The following is a 21,765-nucleotide window of genomic DNA, read 5'->3' as shown; positions in this document are numbered from 1 at the left end:
TGGTATTAACAATTATACGGCTTCTAAAGTTTCAAGTAGTGGAACGGAGATTCGAATCAATTGCGAAGTCATCGGGGCTAACTGCTTTCCACATCCATAGACAACCTCTCTCCGCCCTTTTACTATGTTTTCATTCCACGTGTATATGGGGTCCCTCACGTCAACCACCTAACACAGCCACCTAAACGAAATGGCTTTTTACCTTATATCCGATGATAAATACTGCTACATTGGGTTGCGTATACCTGCTGGAAGAAAACCCAAGTCCGCTCACAGTCTCGGGTTTTCACATATCATGATTCCATTGCATATGCTTACCAGACTCAATATTCGAAATTTACGTACTAATATGGTACGAAATAACTCTAACATACCAATCCCTGCAACAACTTATCCTCAGTTAATTGGAATTGTTCATCAAAGCTCTTGTGTGGATACCACCCACCCCCCATTACAACAAATTGGGTTGCTGAACGAAAAAATCGACATTACTGAGTGGCCCCAAGTACTTATGTTTTTACACTCCACCCACATGAAACTTATTTTGGTGGGGCGATGCCCTCTTAACACAGCCCACATCTCGTAAAACAATACCGACATGCACAATCTCCCCCAACCCCCCCCGAAAAGCACCTTTCATTTGTCACCACCAACCCCCTGCCCCTCTTCAAAAATTCCAGGAAACCACTTTCCTACTCCTCGTCGACTCCTACCGTCCTCCCACTGAAAATCTTTGGTTGTTTGCTTTTGTTCATGTCCATGCACACCTCCGCGATAAATTGGAAAATCCTCGTGTCAATTACATGTTCTTCCTTGTTCTTCCCCACCCTCCCAGAAGGCTTACAAGCTGATGATCCCGGTCTCAAAAACGACTGTCGTGTATTCTTGATGTCACTTTCTTTGAAACCACTCCTTATTTTCCTTCCCAGCCCTCTCTTAGGAGAGCAATGGAGTTAAGATCGATTCTTTGATCTCTTTAGACTGAATTTTGCGTCTTTCTCCTCCCTGTTTTACTCCCTTCGCCAGTTACTCCATTCCCTGACCCATCTATTGAGCCTTCCATTGCATTACTTCCTGACTTGCCAAACACAACAGAACACTTACCCTCAGGGGGAGATGCAGGAGAGCAAAACAACGCAGACATAATGGTTTACTCAAGAAAGCCGAAAACAAAGGAGAGGGAGAATCTCATACCTGAGGCACCAAGAGTGTTGGAACAGGTGATGGCTCCGAATAACCATGAGCCCATGCCTAATCCCTATCTGGTAATTGAGTCTTCCTCTGATAATCCTGCACCTGATGATATCAATTTACCTATTGCAATCAGAAAACAAACAAGGTCATGTACTCAATACCCTTGGTCAAAATACATGTCTTATAAAAGTTTGTCTATGGGATATCGTGCGTTCTCTAACCTTGACAGGATGAAAATGTCAAAAAACATTCAGGAAGCTCTAGAAATACCGAAATGGAGAGAGGCAGTCATGGAAGAAATGCGAGCCCTAGAAAAAAATGGAACTTGGAAGTTGATAGATCTACCGAATGGGAAGAAGCCAGTGGATTGTAAATGGGTCTTCACAGTGAAATATAAATTTGATGGAACAGTTGAAAGATATAAAGCCAGACTTGTTACAAAAGTCTTTACACAGACTTACGACATTGACTATACTGAAACATTTGCACCAGTGGCAAATTTAAATACAGTTCGGGTTCTTTTGTCCTTGGCAGCCAATTTGGATTGGCCATTACAACAACTTGATATTAAAAATTCTTTCTTAAATGGAAAACTAGAAGAGGAAGTATACATGACTATACCACCAGGATTCAGTAGAACAGGTGAAGAAAACAGAGTGTGTAAACTCAAGAAATCGTTATATGGCCTCAAACAATCTCCTAGAGCGTGGTTCGACAGATTCGCAAAGTTACTAAAGAATCAAGGGTATCGACAAGGGCAATCAGACCATTCACTGTTCTTCCAACAGTCTGAAGGAGGTAAGAGAACAATTCTAATAGTATATGTTGATGATATAATCCTTACTGGCGATGATACTGTAGAAATGGAGAGATTGAAGAAGGTTCTGGCTACTGAATTTGAAGTTAAAACTTGGGACAAATGCGGTATTTTTTCGGCATGGAAGTGGCAAGAACGAAAAAGGGAATTAGTGTCTCTCAGCGAAAGTATGTTATTGACCTCCTAGTTGAAACTGGCATACTGGGATGCAAACCCAGCGAAACCTCGATGGAAACAGTAAAGAGGGTTGAAGATTGTGGAAAACCAGTAGAAAAGGAGAGGTATCAGAGATTGGTTGGCAAGATGATCTACCTATCACATACTAGATCAGATATTGCATTTGCAGTCAGTGTAGTAAGTCAACACATGCATTCACCAAAAGAAGTTCACTTAGATGTTGTATACAAGATCCTTAGATATCTCAAGGGATCCCCGGGGAAGAGGACTCTTCTTTAAGAAATGTGAAAGCAAGGAGGTAGAGATCTTTATAGATGCAGATTGGGCAGGATCAGTGGAAGATAGAAGGTCCACCACAGGTTATTGTACATTCGTCTGGGGAAACCTCATAACTTGGAGAAGCAAAAAACAGAATGTGGTGGCTCGTAGTAGTGCTGAAGCTGAATTCAGGGCAGTCGCTCAAGGGATATGTGAAGGATTATGGTTATGAAAACTCTTGGAGGAAATACGGGTCCCGGTGAACTTTCCAATCAAACTCTACAGTGACAATAAGGCGGCTATCGGCATCTCTCTTAATCCAGTTCAACATGATAGGACTAAACAAGTGGAAGTGAACAAACACTTCATCAAAGAGAAAATTGAAGAAGGAATTATATGTATGACTTATGTACCAACCAAGGAACAAACTGTAGATATTCTCACTAAAGGGTTGGGATGACAAAGCTTTGATGATCTTATTAGCAAGTTGGAGATGATTAATATTTATGATCCAACTTGAGGGGGAGTGTTAAAATCTCAATCCTGAGTATCATTGTGAATAATATACAAATTAGGAAAGTAGGTAAATATGCGGGATTTGATATTATTCAGTAAGGAAATTGTTTCCTTGTTTAGAATAGGTAATCATATTATATATTGGGATGTACATATGAAGAAAGTAATCAAGAATATATTCAATCGTTTCTTCTTTCATGCTGAATCAATTCTGCTTTTTTTGCATGAGTAACATCTATTAACCATTTCTATGCTCCTTTTTTGAAGGTTGTCAAGGATAGAAATTCTTTCCCACACTACTTTCCAAGTGAAAAAACAACTTTTTTTTTTTTTTTTTGAGGGGGGAGGGGGGTGGTGGGGAGGGGGAGGGAAGGCTGTGCTGGAGTCTTTCAAATTGCACTTTGTAGAGCTTGTTCTACGTAGGTTTGGTTGACTTTTACAATGTCTTGATTTATTTATTGTTGTATGATGTAGAATTGCACTTCCATCCTGATCCGTTATTGTTGTATGATGTAGAATTGAAATTTCAAATCCTTCTCTAAAGTCAAATGGAAATGTATACACTGGCTAATGATTTGAACTGATTTCTACTTCTATGAATATATAATGTAAGAGCCACCAATAACAATGTCAAAGAACCTGTACTGGCTTAATCTTTTATTGGTGAGTTCCATAAAAACAAATTTATGTTTGTTTAGTTGGGAAAGTTGCTTTGAGACTTGAAGTAGGCAAGGTCTCATGGGATGTGGAGAGTTAGAAATTGTCAATTCACATGCATAATTTCAAGAGTAGGCTGACATCAGGCAAGTATCTTAGAGTTTCAATGTTTGAGAATTGTAAAATTCAAAAATGGGAGATTTAGTTTTTTGTGAACATCTAAATGTGATGCCCTATTTCTTGATTGAACTTCTGAGAGGTCAATGTTTGGTGGAATTTGTCCTTTTGTGGTCTATGGACTGTGATCATATGACTAATTGCATATATTGAGCATTTACTTGATATAGAGTGGAATTAATTTGAGATCTAATCTATACTCTATTTTGCACACACATGTTTTGAATTGCTGTTGACAAGATTTAGCCAAGTAGCAGGAAAGGAATTTTTGGATATAAGAATTTCATATTTTCCTCTATTTTTATTTGCCCTAGATTGAGCAGGATGGTCTTTTAAGTTTTTCTTTTGAATGGTTGTTATTATTGTATTATATTTTCTTGCCTTGTTCCCAATCTGTATTATTGGGGAATTCAATTTTGAAGTCTATAGGTTGAGATTTTAAGGTCACACTTATATATCTTTTGTGGTTGATTTAATCTTGCGCGCACACAATTTAAAAATATTTTTATTGTATTAGTATGACAATTTTAAATGAGTTTGGCATTGCATAAAAAAGTTAAAAAAAATTAGTTTACTTCATAGCACAGATGTTAATTATACTGAGTATTTTATGAAATGATGTAACTTTAGTTAGTATAAGTGGCGATGGCTTAATTTTCTGCAAACGATGCCGTGATGCATTTTAAAAGATGGGTTTGTGATTAATTTTGTGTGAAATAGAACGAACAAACCTCGCTTTAATTCAAATTTATTTGCATATATCACCATCCATCATTTGTGAAGACACTTCTATCCTAATCTTCATGTGAACTTTTTCTCCCTTGTAGAGATTTAAGCTTTAATAGGCTGACTGGTCAAATTCCAGAGTCACTTGGGAATTTAGATCTTGATTACTTGTAAGTTATTAAAATTTTGTTTTCTGCATTTTTTATTGATTAATTGCTTTTTAAGCACAAGCAAGATTCAAAATTTTCCATGGATGTAGGTTGTTGACTAACAACTCCTTGACTGGCACACTACAAAATTGGGTATTCAAGAGCGGAAATCAGTTGTTAGTATTTCTCTGGAGTTTGGACCTCTTCTCTTTCCTCATCGTATGCTTATGAAATCATAAGTCTTTAAGTTGTTATATTTTATATATAACTGGCTAACTGCCATGTTTCTTTGATTTCAATCTTAGTGTCTGGATTGGTTCAATTTCTCTCTTTAAAAATTAAGAGCTTTACATTCTATTTTGCAGTGATTTGTCGTACAACGATTTTACAGGGTCAATGCCATCAGGATGCTCTCAATCAAACTTGTAAGCTTCTTTATACTTATACTCTTTTTGTTTCCATTTTATTTGTGTCGTGTCATCAAATAATTGTCTTATTTTTAATATATTTGCAGGAATTTAGTTTCCAGTCATTCGTCTTCTAACAGCGATTTGTAAGCTCTTCACCTGATGAAGTTAATGCTTAAGTTGTTTCACTTGTCCAAACAACCACTTCATCATAAAAGAGTGACCAAACATAAATCTCATTTTGCAGAATTGCTTGGTGCTGGAAGAAGGACCTGCCTTGCTCTGGAAAACCCAAGTGTATGTACATATAGATGCCAGATTGCTTTCAAGAAATGTAACTACTTCAGTTAAGCTACCTGTTGGACCTAGTATGTGTTCTGTCGGGCACCCCACTTGTGCCAAACACCAATACTACAATTATTGCTATTAAATATATAAGAAATTAAAGCAATGTAAAAACTATTAATAAAACAGTAAAAAGAATAAGATAAGAAATTTACGAGGTTAGGTATAGAATTACCTATGTCCTCGGGCGCCGATGATGAATCCACTACTTCTTCATAAAGTACAACTTTGAGGTGTGTTTTACAAATGAAGAGTCGAGTTCTTTATATAGCTTCAACTTCAAGTCCAAAAAACACTTCTCTCCAATGTGGGACAAATAATATAAAAATTCAAAACAACCTTTAATATTAATGTTGAATTATTCTACCAATGTGGGACAAAAAAACAACAAATCTCCACTTTGACGATAAATTCAACAAATTTTTCAGTCACCAACATTTTTTGGAGTTCCACATTATCGGTGCCTTCCAAAAATATTCAAACTTGTAGGATATTGATCAAGTCCAAATAATGTTTGAACTCGATTGTTGTCACAATCTTGGTCAACATATCTACAGGATTTTTAGTTGTAGCAATCTTCTAAAGAAGTATCTTGCCTCCATCAATAATATCCCGCATAAAATGAAATTGAACGTCGATGTGCTTCATTTGTGCATGGTAGACTTGTTTCTTTGCCAAATGAATAGCACTCTGACTATCACAGAACACAACAATGTGCTTCTGAACAACTTCCAAATTTTAAAGTAAACCCTGCAACCAAATAACTTCCTTAACAGCCTCTGAACCTGCCATACACTCTGCTTCTGTTGTAGACAAGACAATGGTAGACTTTAAGGTAGACCTCCAACTCACTGGACCATTAGCAAATGTAAAAACATATCCAGTAGTTGATCGACGTTTATCCAAATCACCTGCAAAATCAGAATCCACATATCCAACAATATGTTGATCAATAGTATTATTTTTCTCAAATACTATATCAACATCAATCGTATTCATAATATATCTCAAAATCCATTTCACAGCTTGTCAATGTCCTTTACCCAGATCATGCATAGACTTGCTCACCATACTAACAGCTTGTGAAATATTAGGTTTAGTACAAACCATTGCATACATTAGACTACCAACAACACTTGCATAAGGAACCTGTGACATATACTTACGTTCTTTATCTGATTTAGGAGATAAAGCCGCACTAAGTTTGAAATGATGAGCAAGAGGAGTGCTTACTGGTTTTGACTGCTCAGACATGCCAAAACTCTGTACTACCTTTTCCAAATATTGTTTTTGAGATAAACTAACTCTTCCTCTTGTTCTGTCTCTGCGAATCTCCATGCCAAGTATCCTCTTTGCTTCACCAAGATCTTTCATCTCAAACTCTTGATTTAACAGACTTTTCAACTTGTTGATTTCTTCCCTATTCTTTGAAGCTATCAACATATCATCAACATACAAGAGTAAATATACAAAAGATTCATTTTGTAGTCTGCGAAAATAAACACAAAGATCATGTTTATTTTTGATGTACATCTGACCCATCATAAATTGATGAAATTGTTTGTACCACTGTCTTGGAGACTGTTTTAAACCATACAACGATTTACCAAGTTTACATACCTAATTTTCTTTTCCAACAACTGGAAATCCATCTGGCTAAGTCATATAGATTTCCTCTTCCAAACCACCATGTAAAAATGCAGTTTTTACATCGAGTTGAACTAGTTCAAGATCAAATTGTGCTACCAAAGCCAACAAAATTCGAATAGAAGAATGTTTAACAACTAGAGAAAATACTCCGTTATAATCAATGCCTTCCTTTTGTGCGTAGCCCTTAGCTACCAATTGCATCTGGAAATCCTTCTTTCTTTACATAAACCCATTTGCAACCAATTGCTTTCTTACCCTTGGGCAGCTGGGCTAGCTCCCATGTCTAATTCTGATTAAGAGACTACATTTCTTCATTCATCACTCTTTTCCACTTGTCCGATTCAGAGTTCCTCATTACTTCTTTAAAAGTGCAAAAAACATCATCATCTACAACTCGAAGTGCATAGGCCACCATATCACTATACTGAGCAGGTTTTCGAATTTCTCGTCTTGGCTTTTGAGAAACAATTGATTCTTGTTGCTGTGAAGATTCTCGAATTGAAATCTCCTCTTCTTGTACACTATTCCCGACCGTAACTGGAGAGTTACGCTATGTAGTCTCATTTCTCACTGGGTTTCCCAAAATTGTCTCAACCTCCACCTGTTGTTGAGTACCACTGGTCTTCTCTTCAACTCGTGACTCCTTGCGTATTGTTTTCTTCATCATCGCAAGTTCATCACAAGTTGCATCTCTAGACACCAAAGACGGTATCCTTTGACTCCTACACTTATCCCCAAGAATATTGCTTTCTTGACTCTTGGATCCAACTTAGATTTTTTAACATGATAATAAGTCATAGTACCAAATACATGTAAAGAATCATAATCACTAGAAGGTTTTTCAGACCATACCTCATAGGGTGTTTTTCCCCATATAGCAGATGATGGTAGACGATTGATGAGATGACACGCATATCTAATAGCCTCAGCCCAAACCCTTTTGTCTAACCTAGCATTAGACAACATACATCGAACTTTCTCCAGCAAAGTCCGATTCATGCGCTCTGTCACCCCATTCTGTTGTGGTGTATTTCGAACTGTGAAGTTTCGAGTAATACCCTCATCCTGACATACTTTCATAAACGGGTCACTCGTGTATTCACCACCATTATCTGATCTAAGCCGTTTAATCTTTTTTCCAGTTTGAGTTTCAACTAATTTTTTCCACTTAAGGAAAATATCACACACTTCATTTTTATGCTTCATAGAATACACCCAAACTCTTTTGGAAAAATCATAAACAAAAGTGACAAAATAATGCATACCACCCAACGAAGCCATTTTTGAGGGCCCCCAAAAATCTGTATGGATCTTGTCTAAAATACCTTCAATTTGGTGGATTGCTGTGCCAAATTTCACTCTAGTTTGTTTTCCCAAAATGCATTGCTCACAAAATTCAAGTTTGCACACCTTTGCACCCTTTAACAAACCTCGCTTAGCTAATTGTTGCAAAGATTTTTCTCTTGCATGTGCTAATCGCATATGCCATAACCTGGTTATATCTGAACTTGCATCTTTCTTAGAAACAACAGTTGCTGAGCCAATAACTGTACTACCTTGTAAATAATATAAGTTATTTTTCCTTATTCCTTTCATCACCACCAGCGCACTTGATTTAATCTTTAAGGTTCCATCTTTCAAAGTGATAGTGAACCCTTTAGATTCTAAGACACCCAATGAAATCAGATTCTTTTTTAGGCTTGTAACATACCTAACATCAGTTAAGGCCTTTAGTTCCATCTTGACATTTCAACTGTATTGATCATATTCCAGTTGTTTTACAAGTATTATCATTTCCCATAAAAACAATCCCACCATCTAATTTTTCAAAATTAGAAAACCATTCCCTATTGGGACACATGTGATAGGAACAACTAGAATCCAAAATTCACTCACCAAAATAATGTGACGAAGATGTTCCAACAAGAGAAAAATCTGACTCACTTTCATCATTATTGGCTATATTGGCATTAGAATGTGTTTTGCTCTTATTCTTCTGCTGTAATTTAGGGCAATCTTTCTTCCAATGCCCTCTCTTACGACAAAAGGCGCATTGATCTTTAGCAGGTCTCCCACGAGATTTAGTCCTCCCATGAGATTTACTCTTCCTTCCAGGCATACGACTCTGAGAACGTCCCCTTATTGTTAGTGCTTCTGCTGTTTCCTTATGGACCCTTTGATCCTTCTTTCTGCATTTAGTACTAATTAATGCAGTACAAACAGCATTTAGTAACAATATGATTTTATCCTTATATTTCACCTTTTCATCCAAATTTAACAAATTGGCCAAAATTTTATTGAAAACATTTATATGGTCATTAATCGAAATACTTGGTTGATATTGGAAGCGAAACAATTTCTTTTTCAAATAGAGCCGATTTTCCAGACTCTTGGTCATAAATGTATCTTCCAATATCTTCTACAATTTCTTCGCAGATGTCTCCCTCATAACACAATATTTCTGATTTTTGGCGAGACACGGACGAATCATACCACATGCCTGACGATTGATCTTTTCCCAATCTCTGGCACTGATATCTACTGGGTTATCATCCAAAGCAATATCTAGTTCTTATTGATACAAGATGTCTATCACCTCACATTGTCACATACCAAAATTATTGGTACCATCAAATTTCTTCACCTCAAACCGAGCATTAGCTATCATCTTCGATGATGATGTCGAAGCCGAAGGGGTTGGAGTTCGTGTGGACAAACTTTCTTCTACTGCTGCACTGGTTTCTGTCATCTTCTATATATTCAATAGCAACCAACAAAGCAAGAGGCCTAGGATGAATGGTACGTACCAACTGTGTCTACTCTGTTTGATCTTATGAAATTCCACTTTAACCAGACCGACCTCCAGGGAGCGACTGAGTCGCAATGGTTTCTAAGCACTCTCTTAGATAAGGTCTTTCTTAAGCATCAAATATGGAATCAAGGGTCCTAATAGAGGAACACCTCCGTATCAACACTATTCAACCTAGTTTTGATACCAATTGTTGTGCCGGGCACCCCACTTGTGTCAAACACCAATACTACAACTATTGCTATTGAATATATAAGAAATTAAAGCATTGCAGAAACTAATAATAAAATAGTAAAAAGAACAAGACAAGAAATTTACGAGGTTCGGTATAGAATTACCTACGTCCTCGTGCGCCGATGATCAATCCACTACTTCTTGACAAAGTACAACTTTGAGGTGTGTTTTACAAATGAAGAGTTGAGCTCTTTATATAGTTTCAACCTCAAGTCCAAAAAACACTTTTCTCTAATGTGGGACAAATAATATAAAAAATTAAAAACAACCTTTTATACTAATGTGAAACTATTCTACCAATGTGGGACAAAAAAACAACAGTACGATTATTTTATGATGATGATTTTTATTATGTCTGCAGACCATTCCCTGTTTATTAATTGTGGAGGAAGCAGGACTAGCTACGAGGGAAATGATTATGAAGAGGATGCAGCTAAAGTAGGCCCAACAAACTTCTTTTCTTCTTCGGAAAAATGGGCTTATAGCAGTACAGGGTTTTATGTAGGCAACAAATCTGCTCCTTACATAATAGAAACATCTTCACTTGAGGGGACCACTGGAGACATTTACAGAACAGCTCGACTTGCCCCTGTCTCACTCAAGTACTATGGTCTTTGCTTTCGAAGCGGGAGTTATAGGGTGCAACTCCACTTTGCTGAAATAATGTTTTCTAATGACCAGACATTCAGCAGCCTTGGGAAGCGTATATTTGATGTATCAATTCAAGTAAGTGTGAGGCTACTTTTTGTCATTATATTACAGTTTGGGTTCTTTTTATGTTTAGTTTTGTAATACTGTGCTTTGAAAATAGATGTTAATGAGAGTGGTATATGGATTATTTTATTCAATTTTTTTTTTCAGCAGTCACTTAAAGAAAAAAGAACTTTAGGACCTGTTCAGTTGTAGAATACAGGTTTTATTTTCTATTTTCAGGTTTCCAAATAATTGCAAAACTGCCACCTTATTTTTCTAGTTTTCTAGCATTTGTGTAGGAAAGTTAAAAAACATATTTCTGTTGTTTTCCAAGTTTGCCACATAAGGAATACAATGAGAATGTAATGCAAATCATGCAATGCCTATTCCTGATAATTCATGCAAAAGTTTGTATTATTACCCAATATTGAATAGGAAAGAATTGGCATTCCCATTGCAAACTTTGGGAGTAGTCATTCCTTGTCCGTTTCTTGTTATAGAGTAAAAAATTAAAAAAAATAAAATTGCATTATTTGCTTTATGGTAATAACAGATTTTATGGTATAAATTATCAAATTCTTATATTACAACTATTCTATTTTTAAGAATAGATGAACTAAACGCAAAATGTGTCATTTTTATAATTCTTGAGAAATCTGGAAATAGAATATGTAAAGAGTTTTTCACAATTAAACATTGCTCTTATCTTTTAAATCAAGTTTGTAAATGGCTATAACCATTTCACAGGGAAAGCAAGTTCTGAAGGACTTTAATATCATGGAAAACGCAACAGGTGCTGGTAAGGGCATCGTTAAGGATTTTAACCCTGTTATTGTCAATGGTAGCACTCTGGAGATCCACTTATACAGGTCAGGAAAGGGGACAAAGGCCATACCTTACAGAGGTGTATATGGACCTCTTATATCTGCCATCACAGTGACACCAAGTGAGTTGAGCTCATATTTAGGGCTTGCCTCTATTCTTTAAGCTTTCCTCTCATGGTATATATCTCCCTTCTTGTAGATTTTGATGTCAGTACAGGCTTATCCGTTGGGGCTATTGTCGGCATTATAGTTGCTTCATGTGTGGTGGCGGTGGTATTAATTTTGGCAATCTGGATATGTTATTTAAGAGGAAAAGACCTTGAAGATAAAGGTGAGTTAAATAGTTTGTGACTTGTGTATATGGCATAGCTTTTGCGACTCTTTGATTACTAATTTATGCAAGCTTGGGAAATTCGTTGGAATCCTTACATTTACGGTTTTTTAGGGCTACATTTGCAGAACTCCACTTGTATATGCTTACTGACACAATAGGAAGGGAGGAACCAGTAAGATGATATGTCATTTCTTGGGCAGATTTAACTTTTATGACATATTTCTTTTCATGATTCAAATCTGTCAAAGTAAGTGCCCTTTTAAAGATTTGTATTAATAAGTTAATACAAATTTATTTCAGGGTATGCTCAGAGAATGAAGAATGAGTTAACTTGCACATAGAAAGTTTGAAGTTTTCAGAAAATAAGCACTGCAATATTAAGGGATTTTGCTGTGTATGATCATCTTCCAAGTTTCATATTTTTGTACAATTTTTCCATGTAAATTGTCAGTGGTCATTACCCATAAAATAAGCCTGTTCATGAATGTGGAAGACAAGGATTATCCAACACATTATTACACATTTACATTAATGGGTTTCATTTGGTTTGAAAGTGTTAAATATCAAAATTAGAAGGAAAAAAATGTACAATCTTTTTTAGTGTGGAGTGTGTGAAAATTTGCCTAATTTTGTCCTTGCTACAGAACTACGACGAGGGCTAGAGCTGCAAACAGGTTATTTCACTTTAAGACAGATCAAGGCTGCTACTGGTAACTTTGACCCCTCAAGCAAAATAGGTGAAGGTGGATTTGGGCCTGTATATATGGTAATTAATTTAGAGTGATTATTTTTATTTTATTATGTTGTTGTTGTTGTTGTCAAGTTTTTGTTAATCATGGTTGTCAATGGGACATGGCATTGAGGAAATTTATCTGGTTCAATCATGGTTGTCATTTATCTGTTCTTTTTTTCATTTCTTGATGGAAAACTTTTCCGATCAATATCGGCAAAAAAGACATCTCATTCCGAAGCTTACCTTAATTGTAGGGTGTCTTGTCAGATGACAGGGTCATTGCGGTTAAGCAACTCTCCTCCAAATCGAAGCAAGGTAACCGTGAATTTGTCAATGAGATAGGCATGATTTCTGCCTTGCAACACCCAAATCTTGTGAGGCTTTATGGCTGTTGTATAGAAGGAAATCAATTGTTGCTCATATATGAATACATGGAAAACAACAGTCTTGCCCGTGCGCTTTTTGGTACATGCATTTTGAATATTTTTTTTCTTTTCATAAATTTTGAGATAAGTGTTGTCATTATATTTTTTTCAGTAAAAAAAGAGAATTAGTGTTGCGTCTCTCTCTCTCTCTCTCTTTTTCACACATGCATATTTAGGTCGTGAGGCAGAGCGGCTTAACTTGGACTGGACTATAAGAAAGAAAATTTGCTTGGGGATAGCAAAGGGATTAGCATATCTTCATGAGGAATCAAGGTTAAAAATTGTTCATAGAGACATAAAGGCAACCAATGTTCTGCTTGATAAGGATCTAAATGCTAAGATATCTGACTTTGGTTTAGCTAAGCTTGATGAAGAGGAGAACACACATATCAGCACCCGAATTGCTGGAACAATGTGAGTACATCCATTTGAATTCTTGTCTATATGCCTCTTTATGTTATATTTTTCTGTTTTTGTCTGACATTTACACATACTGCTAGAAAAACAACACTCAATTTAGTTACCAGATGGCTCAAAATTTTGGAAAGCCACTGTTGATTGTCATATTTTTATATGAAAAGTTGGAAACTCTTCTTGCATGCCTCTTTATTTGATGGGTTGTGTTCATTTTTTCCTGTCTTATTCTTTTTAAATAATGGTAGAAAAACTTGAATCCTGCTGTTCATTTCATTCTCCTAGAATCATCATCTATGAAACAATTTATTTGTTAATTATATATGTTGCCTAGTGGTTACGGCCTTGATTTTTTCTTTCGGGGTGTGTAAGAAGTCTTGATTCTTATGATCTGAGTCAAACCCTTTTCTGTCATTGAGAACTGGTGCAAAATATCAGTTCTTCCTTATTCTTAATGCTCTTTATGCAGTTCTTTCTGATCATTTGGTAGATATTTTGTATGGTTGAATCAGCACCTGAATTTCCTAGCTTTCTCCATGGGAGCCCATAACTCATGAGCAAACAAGAGCCAAGCAGAATATGAATTATGATAAGTTTTTTTAATAAACTTGAATCCTTTCTAGAATGTGTTTGTTGGAAGAAGCATCATGCTGATAATGGCCTCCTTGGATTCAAGTGCGAGTGCATCATCCATATCCTTAGCATCAACATAATCAGTCACTGCCTCATCCACTACATTATCTGAATGTAATGGGGTTTAAATTCTTTTAGTTAATCTTCTGCTAAAGTTCACTTGATGCTGTCCCAATTCAGATCTAATCAGGTTCCACTGTAATCGAGTAAATCTCCATGGACAACCAGGGCTAGCTCAGCAGTAAGTTCTCTTACTGGGGGCAGCATGGACTCGTTTTGTTGAACACCATCCTCCCCTCTTCCCTCTATAAAAATAAAAAATAAATGTCATTGACAGTAAATAGACAGGGCCATTTATTTTCACTGGTTTGCATTTTAGTCAAATGTAGAAAGTAGAAAGAGAAGCATATGAGTGGATCATGGCATTTGAAATGTATGTGATGTGGAACAGTGGAAGATTAAATCTTTGAGAATTCCTTGACCCAGTTCTGTTATAATATTCCTCAGAAGATGATCTGATTAAAAAAATTTTCAGACTGAATACACTTATCATAAATGCAGAAACAGCTTCAGGAAATGTCTGAGTTTGAATCTCTTAGCAGTGCTCCTGGGCTCTCTCTCTCTCTTTCTCTCTCTCTCGCGAATTGACCTTCCCTCCCTCTCTCGTGAATCTCCCTAGGGTCTTGAAGGTAGCCAGTGCTGCTTCGATGACCAGAGGAGTTGCCGCAGCAGAGATGGACCAGAAGAAGTGATTCATTAGAGGACGATATTTTTTTTTTTCTTCGATTCTTTGGCTCTGGTTCTCCCCATTGGGTACAGCAATAAGCTCTTTAGATTGTAGTGGAAACTTACTGCATGCAAGACTTCAAGTTCGTAGCTTCATATTTGCAATAGCCCTAGCAAGGTCAAAGCTTCTTCAAAGGTCATCTTCAGGGCTTAGAGTGGGAAGGTCAGGGATGTCTTGATTTCTATATCTCATTCTCTCTTTTCTACTCTTGCGAAACAAAGGTCATCTTCAGGGCTCAAAGCGGGAAGGTCAGGGATGTCTCAATTTCTCGTTCTCATTCTCTCTCTTGCTTTCTTGCGAAACATTCTGCATATGCTGCTATGAACCTTACTGCTGTAGGGAATGTTGAATTGAACACTACAGATCGAAGGAAAATCCTTCGATCTGCGCTTGGACAAGGGCAGGGGGGTTTTAATACAAGGTCGGCATGGAATTCTATCAGAGTTAGTTCCAAAGTTTGATTGGGTAAAGTAGGTTTGGAACAAATGATTACCGAAGAAAATTGCTATCTGTATGTGGAAGGCTACTTTTGAGTGCTTAAGCGTTGATGAAAAGGTGAGTAGGGTGGGGTATCACTTGCTTTGACATGTGATTGTTGTGAGATGAGGCTATCAGAAGATGTGAAGCATATTTTGAATAAGGGAGATCTTGCTGCTGATGTATGGAGGAAGGTTTCGGTGGAGGTAGGTGTACCTTTCCTTAGGCACCAAAACTGCAAAGAAAGAGTCCTAATATGGTTTAATAGGGTTTCCCGATACTCTCAATTGGGAACATTGATGAGTTTGATTCCTTATTTAGTAGTTTGGAGATTGTGGAGATGGAGATGTGTGGCTAGAATGGAGGGCAAATTGGAGAGTAGTACAGATGTGTGGCTGTCCATTAAGAATTGGGTGGAGGTTTTGAGTAAGAACATGACAGTTATGGCTCCTTTAAATTATGCTGATGTTCGGATATTGCGAAATTTGGAAATGCAGATTGTGAATAAAAAGAATAAAGCTATGCAAGGTGTGTAATTGCTAAAACCGAGGCAAGGGAGGTTAAAATTAAATTTGGATAGGAGCAGTTTTGGGAACCCAGAGCCAGCGGGTGGTGGTGGCATCCTTAGAGACTGTACATGTTATTTTATTTTTGATTTTTAAAAATATTTTAATTCTTGTTCTAATAATAAAGCTGAATTGAGAGCAGTGATGGAAGGAATAAAGTTTTGCAAACAATTGGACCGTACCAGTATTGACATTGAATATGATTCGAATATTGTAGTAAATTGGATAAGATCTAGTAAATGTTCTTTATGGTATTTGTGGGATTTTTGGGAGCAGCTTATTGGTTTATTGGAGTGAGTAAATTTTTCTATAAATCATTTGTATAGAGAATAAAGTGGCATATGCTTTGGCCCGACAAGGTGCCATGAGGAGGAATAATTTGTTTACAAATAGTAGTCAACTTCCTAGAGTTATTAAAGGTTTGTATAGATTGGATAAGATGGGTACGGCTTATATGAGGTATGTTTAGTTGGTTTCCTTTTGGTATTGATATAGGTTTGTTTTCTTCTTTTGTTTGATTTGTTGCATGGGGTGTTTTATTGGTTATTATGTAAGCCCTAAGTGTTCTTTTGTTTCTACGGTATTTCTCTACCATAAGTGAGGGTTATTAATAAATTTGGGATGGAGCCACTATTTGCGGTGGCTTCTGGCACTTTCCCAAAAAAAAAAAAAAAAAAGGGGGGGGCAGGAGGGTTTTGTATTTACTCTTGGTTGAGAATAATGTTTGTCTGAAACAGGTGGGTTAGGTTTTTGCAAGAGGCTGCATCCTGGTTTGCTGATGGATTGTTGGTTTTCAGTTTTTCGATGTATGCATAAGGGTATCACACAGTATTGGATGTCTATTAGGTGGACGGAGGTGAGGAAGTTTTTGGAGTTAGGGTTGGGGTGGAAAAAAGGTAAGAAATTTTCAGTATTTATTCCTGGCCGCTCAAAGGCCAAGGGTGGCATCACTTTGCAAGCGATTTCAGCGAGTTGGCTAAGAAATTTCACAAGGATTTTGGAGGTGTAGCTGCAGATGGTTCTTGTTGTCCTAGATCATGGAGTCAGGTCCTGCAGGAAGGCCAGAAAAGGGAAGGTGCAGAAGTCAAGATCTATCTAAAAATCAGGATAGGGAGGTCAGAAGAGAAGAGCAGTGCTGTAGCTGTGGAGGTACAATACAAGAGGAAGGATTAGGGGTTCTCAAAGACCAGTTTCCGTGCTAACCAACCAGAATCAATTGACCAGAATGCGAAGGAAGCTAGAATTCCGGGAGAAGCTGCATGTCTCTCTGAGGCAGCTGGGGTTGTTTTTGGGGAGGAGATTGTGAATAGGAGTGGGCCGGGTGGTTTTTTTTTTTCCTTGTGTTGGACCTGGCCCAAATAATTGAAAAAGGAGGTACGTCTCTCTTGTCTAAACTGGGTCAATTACTTGAGCTGGCCCAATGTTTAGGTAAGTCTGATGTGGGCAGTAATATGGAGATTAAGGGCAGATTACATCTTTTGGGTTCCATGCTGAAGGAACAAGGTGATTCAAGTACTCCCTTGTTGGATCCCAATAATGGGCAGATGCAAAATACTGTTCCTAGTGTTTAGGAGTTGATAAGTGGGAAGGACTTTTTACCTTTTGACAATGGATTTCTTTCACAGGCTCCAGATCTCCAAGATATGAATCAAAATGATCAAGCTTTGGAACAAAATTAGAATACTAGGAGGTTAGTTTCAAAACAAGATTGTGTGATGTTAAAGATGAGACTAGTGTTAAAGAGGGATCAAGATGTGTGGTGGAAAGGAGTAAAAAATTAGATGCTGTCTTGGGGGTGAATTCTGATGTTTTTGTCCAAATTCTAACAGGTTTGAGAGCAACAAGGTTTATGCTCATCTGAAGACAGCTCGTATGGGTGCAGAGATGAGGAAGGTGTTTGATGATAAGAGAGAAAAATCTGGTGAGTCAGTGCCAAAGGTATTAAGGAGAGATTCTAGAGGAGAATTTATCGAAGTGGAAGACTCTCATGCAAAGAAGGAAATTGGTGGTAGCAATGGAGCAAGTAAAGGAAAGGGGATAAAGAAATGGGAGGATTTTTCAGATTTAGAGAGTTACGATATTAGTGAGTTCAACTGTGGTGTGGAATTGTTGTTGGATGAGAATCGAGAAAAATATGGTTTAAGTTTCTGATTTTGATGAACTAGGGATCTATCTTATGTTCATCCTTTCTGGCTGGAAGGTTTAGAGGGAGTATCTATTTTTGAAAATGGTCTGGTTAATAATTTAAGGCGCAGGGATGGAATTTTGCCTACACCAGTGAAGGAGATTCCTAAGAACGAGGTAGAAGCTCGAGATTTTTGAATAAAATGGATTTAAATTTGATTGATTTAAGAGGAAATGAAGTGCGATTGGATGGTGGCAAAAGTCAAAAGATGAAGGGTCAAAGTGAGTTAATGAATTTAAAGAGCTTGATAAATTATGATGCAAATGTTTGAAAAGGGGTTTCTTTGATTAACTTAGTCTTTTATTTTGTGATCTTGGGTGTTTTGCTTTCTTTTTTTTCTTTGATGGTTATTTGTTTTTATTTGGCGGACTCCTTGTCCTGGCACGTTGTACCTTCTCTTGTTTCTATCTAACATAGCTTCTTTTATTATCTATAATAATAATAATTTTGAGGTACTAATTTTGGAGGGGATGCACCTCATTTGAGAAGGGAAAATTATGTATATATGTGGAGAAGTATGTTTGTGTGAATTGTTTGGCTTATGCAAGGTTTGCAAGGATTGGTGTTTTTTTCCCTCAATTATTCTCTTTTTTATTAAGAGTAGATTCAGTGCTCTACTGTAAATCATATGCAGTTCACCCACTTTTAGTTACTAAATATTTTGGACAATAGAGAACGCCAAATATACAACCAAGATCATGCTTAATTCTTCAAGCAGCATTGATGCATTTCCTTGGTATTATTTTCCATTAAAAAAGAAAAGACTGGGATCTCCATTTTTTGCTCGCTCAGATGGATGAGTGGTATAGCTCTGAAAGATTCAGTATGGAATTAACGTATCCATGGTAAGATAAGGGTACCACGAGTAAGAGATCTGAGAATGCAGCTAAGGTCATTTAGACACTTGCAATATAGACCAAATAGTGCTGTAGTGGGGAGGGATGATCTAGTGGTTGCTAAGATGCTGACAAAAGGGGAGGAACAGACCTGAAATAACTTAAACTGAGATAGAAATGATTTGGTTGCAGTCTTTAACTTTTTGAAGATCATGCCCTAGCTCTTACAGAATGATGGAAAAAGATTCATACAGCCAATTCCACTAGTGGAACTTAAGGCTTGATTTTGTTGTCCAAGAATCAGATGGCATTTGGATGACATTGTTATTTTTAGTACAACCCATTTTATTTTAAAAATTGCTGCTTTTGGAAAAAATACTTGATTAAAAAATCAGTTAGGGAAATCAATGTGCACAAGTACTGCTGAAGTAATGATGTGGATGGAATAACTTCATGAGACTTACTATTATTCTGGTCCTATCCAATTCTTTTTCAGAGGTTACATTGCTCCTGAATATGCAATGAGGGGTTACTTGACAGATAAAGCCGACCTTTACAGTTTTGGAGTTGTTGCACTAGAAATTGTCAGTGGTAAAAGTAATACAAATTACAGACCAAAGGAGGACTTCGTATATCTTCTTGGTTGGGTAATGTATTCTTTATCTGTTTGTTTACATTTTGTCTTCTATTCTATCTTCTGGTTCCCAAAATGTCTACATATTCTTATAATTTTCTCTATTAAGTGAGAAATAAAGTATATGGGAACACATGGACTGAAATTACTCTCTAGTATTTTCATATTTTCTTGAAATTTTGTAAAGTATCTATGGATGTGATGTAGGTACATTGTGTATTGGTTCAAGTGAAGTGAAAGAAACAGAAAAAGACACCATTTTGGTTGTAGTTTCATACATGTTTTTTCTTTCTCAGTTCAATGATGGTGGTTGTGTGAGGAATTCCCAATTGATAGATTTTGATTGTACAAATCCATATCTTCTGCTGTGAATTGTCATGGAAAGAAAATTTGACTTTACGACTAATGACCTTAGAAAAAACATGAAACATACTAAAGTTTGTAAATGCATAATTATTTCAAATTCTAACATTAGTCCTTTGCATGCTTGGTAAGTTCGAGATTATTAATGCCATCTTTTGTTTTCTTTATGGAATCTAAAGGCCTATGTCCTACAAGAACAGGGTAACCTTCTGGAGCTTGTTGACCCAAGTCTCGGCTCAAACTATGCCAGAGAAGAGGCAATGAGGATGCTGAACTTGGCTCTTTTATGCACCAACCCATCTCCTACTCTCAGACCAGCCATGTCTTCTGTAGTGAGAATGCTGGAGGGACAAATTCCAGTGCAAACACCGATAATCAGTGGCATGAACCAGGACATGAGGTTCAAAGCCTTTGGAAAGCCAGGACAGGACAATCTAACAGATTTCTCAACATTCTCCCAAGACAGACAAATGCAGAGAGGCATGTCGATGGATGGCCCATGGGTTGATTCCTCCATCTCTGCACCAAGTAATGAGGATAATTATTCTGCATCGAGTTCGCTTCTTCCAGATCTTTACGACATTAAGTTAAATTGATGAAAATCAAAGGGTATATACTTTGCATGAAATTATTTTCTAAGGGTAGGTTCTTACAGCTAAACTTTCACTGATATTAATAGATGAGGTACAGGGAAGTTGCTATCTACTTTTCCTGTTAAATGTTGTCGATGTATGATGCCAACGCAGTTTTGAACCTGAAATTTCCAGATAAGAGTCAAAATTCCTACTGGACTGTCATCCAAAATTCCATAGAACATTAACATCTACAAGCATTGCAATTTATGCCATACTCGATTCAAGGTAACCTGGTGACTGACAATAAATTAATCTCAATGAGATATGCCAGATTGTAGAATCAGATCATAAGACTTTCTATTGGTTGTTGCACTGATGGATTTCAGTTGTCCATTTGGCACATCCATATTGGAAATCTCACATCATCATTTCCCTCCTATTAAGTTCATCTTTCCGTTAATTTCTTGTCCCCAGTCCCTTGCTTTGTAAAACCTGTTGCTACAAGTTTGGGCTTAGCAAATTTCAGTTAATGGACAGTGGTAAAATTCTGAAGACAATACTTTGTGGTTCGATAAACCCTGTTAACGTTTTGCTTCCAGTTCAGAATTTGCAAGCTTCTGTTAATGGCCAATGCAAAATTCCCGAAGGCGATCACTGTGGTGGGTACTAATTGTAGGATTTCCTTTTTTTTTTTTGGGAGTTTTCATGATTTCAATTGCAAAAGCAACAATTATGGCCATTTGCCATGGAAGGTCAGCCTGATCCAAATTCCACCATTCTTCTTGATGATGGAGCTTGCTGGGCAATGAAAGATCAGAAACCAGTTCTGTCATGCTTGAGGTCTTTCCAGGGAAAATAGGGAGGATAGGTATTGTAATCCTGAAACGTTTTGAACTTCTTAAAAGGAGAATGATAGTGAAAGGGAAATGATCATATTTACCGTGACTTGAATGTGAGTGCCTTTTGGTAAACTCATTAAGTCATCCATTATCTAAATACATTCAGATTCTGAGAGTTGACAATATGAGGTGTGTGGAAACAAGTTTCTGATTGAGGTGATAAAATTTGTTTAGAACTTTTTCAATGCAATTTTCTCGTGACAACATTATCTCGTAGTTGTTCATACACTACACTTTTAAGGTTGAACTTCATCCTTAGCTTTATAAGCTC

At 36.9% G+C, this 21,765-nt stretch overlaps 1 protein-coding gene and 1 pseudogene across 3 annotated transcripts; one reads left to right on the top strand and one right to left on the bottom strand.

Annotated features, from left to right (window-relative positions):
• LOC131148915 (probable LRR receptor-like serine/threonine-protein kinase At1g53440) overlaps positions 1 to 1,249 on the bottom strand; it is a 66,461-nt pseudogene extending 65,212 nt beyond the window's left edge.
• A 3,380-nt stretch (positions 1,250 to 4,629) lies between these two features.
• LOC131151061 (probable LRR receptor-like serine/threonine-protein kinase At1g53430) lies at positions 4,630 to 20,824 on the top strand. Of its 3 annotated transcripts, XM_058102240.1 has the most exons (13): positions 4,630 to 4,692; positions 4,782 to 4,847; positions 5,037 to 5,096; positions 5,186 to 5,224; positions 5,326 to 5,375; positions 10,478 to 10,842; positions 11,557 to 11,755; positions 11,833 to 11,964; positions 12,612 to 12,733; positions 12,955 to 13,165; positions 13,302 to 13,539; positions 19,520 to 19,670; positions 20,200 to 20,824. In XM_058102240.1, exons 3-13 carry the CDS (start codon positions 5,068 to 5,070, stop codon positions 20,614 to 20,616), a joined length of 1,953 nt encoding a protein of 650 aa, XP_057958223.1. In that variant the 5' UTR covers positions 4,630 to 4,692; positions 4,782 to 4,847; positions 5,037 to 5,067; the 3' UTR covers positions 20,617 to 20,824. The 3 variants fall into 3 exon arrangements, with proteins under 3 accessions (XP_057958223.1, XP_057958231.1, XP_057958238.1); XM_058102248.1 differs by lacking the exons at positions 4,630 to 4,692; positions 4,782 to 4,847 and adding an exon at positions 4,876 to 4,890; XM_058102255.1 differs by lacking the exons at positions 4,630 to 4,692; positions 4,782 to 4,847; positions 5,037 to 5,096; positions 5,186 to 5,224; positions 5,326 to 5,375 and adding an exon at positions 9,866 to 9,872.
• Positions 20,825 to 21,765: the final 941 nt, after the last annotated feature.

The sequence above is a fragment of the Malania oleifera genome, chromosome 1 (genome assembly GCF_029873635.1).
Source record: "Malania oleifera isolate guangnan ecotype guangnan chromosome 1, ASM2987363v1, whole genome shotgun sequence".
NCBI lineage: Eukaryota > Viridiplantae > Streptophyta > Magnoliopsida > Santalales > Ximeniaceae > Malania > Malania oleifera.
Note: the sequence above shows the minus strand (reverse complement) of the source record. Positions and strands in the feature narration are given on the sequence as shown.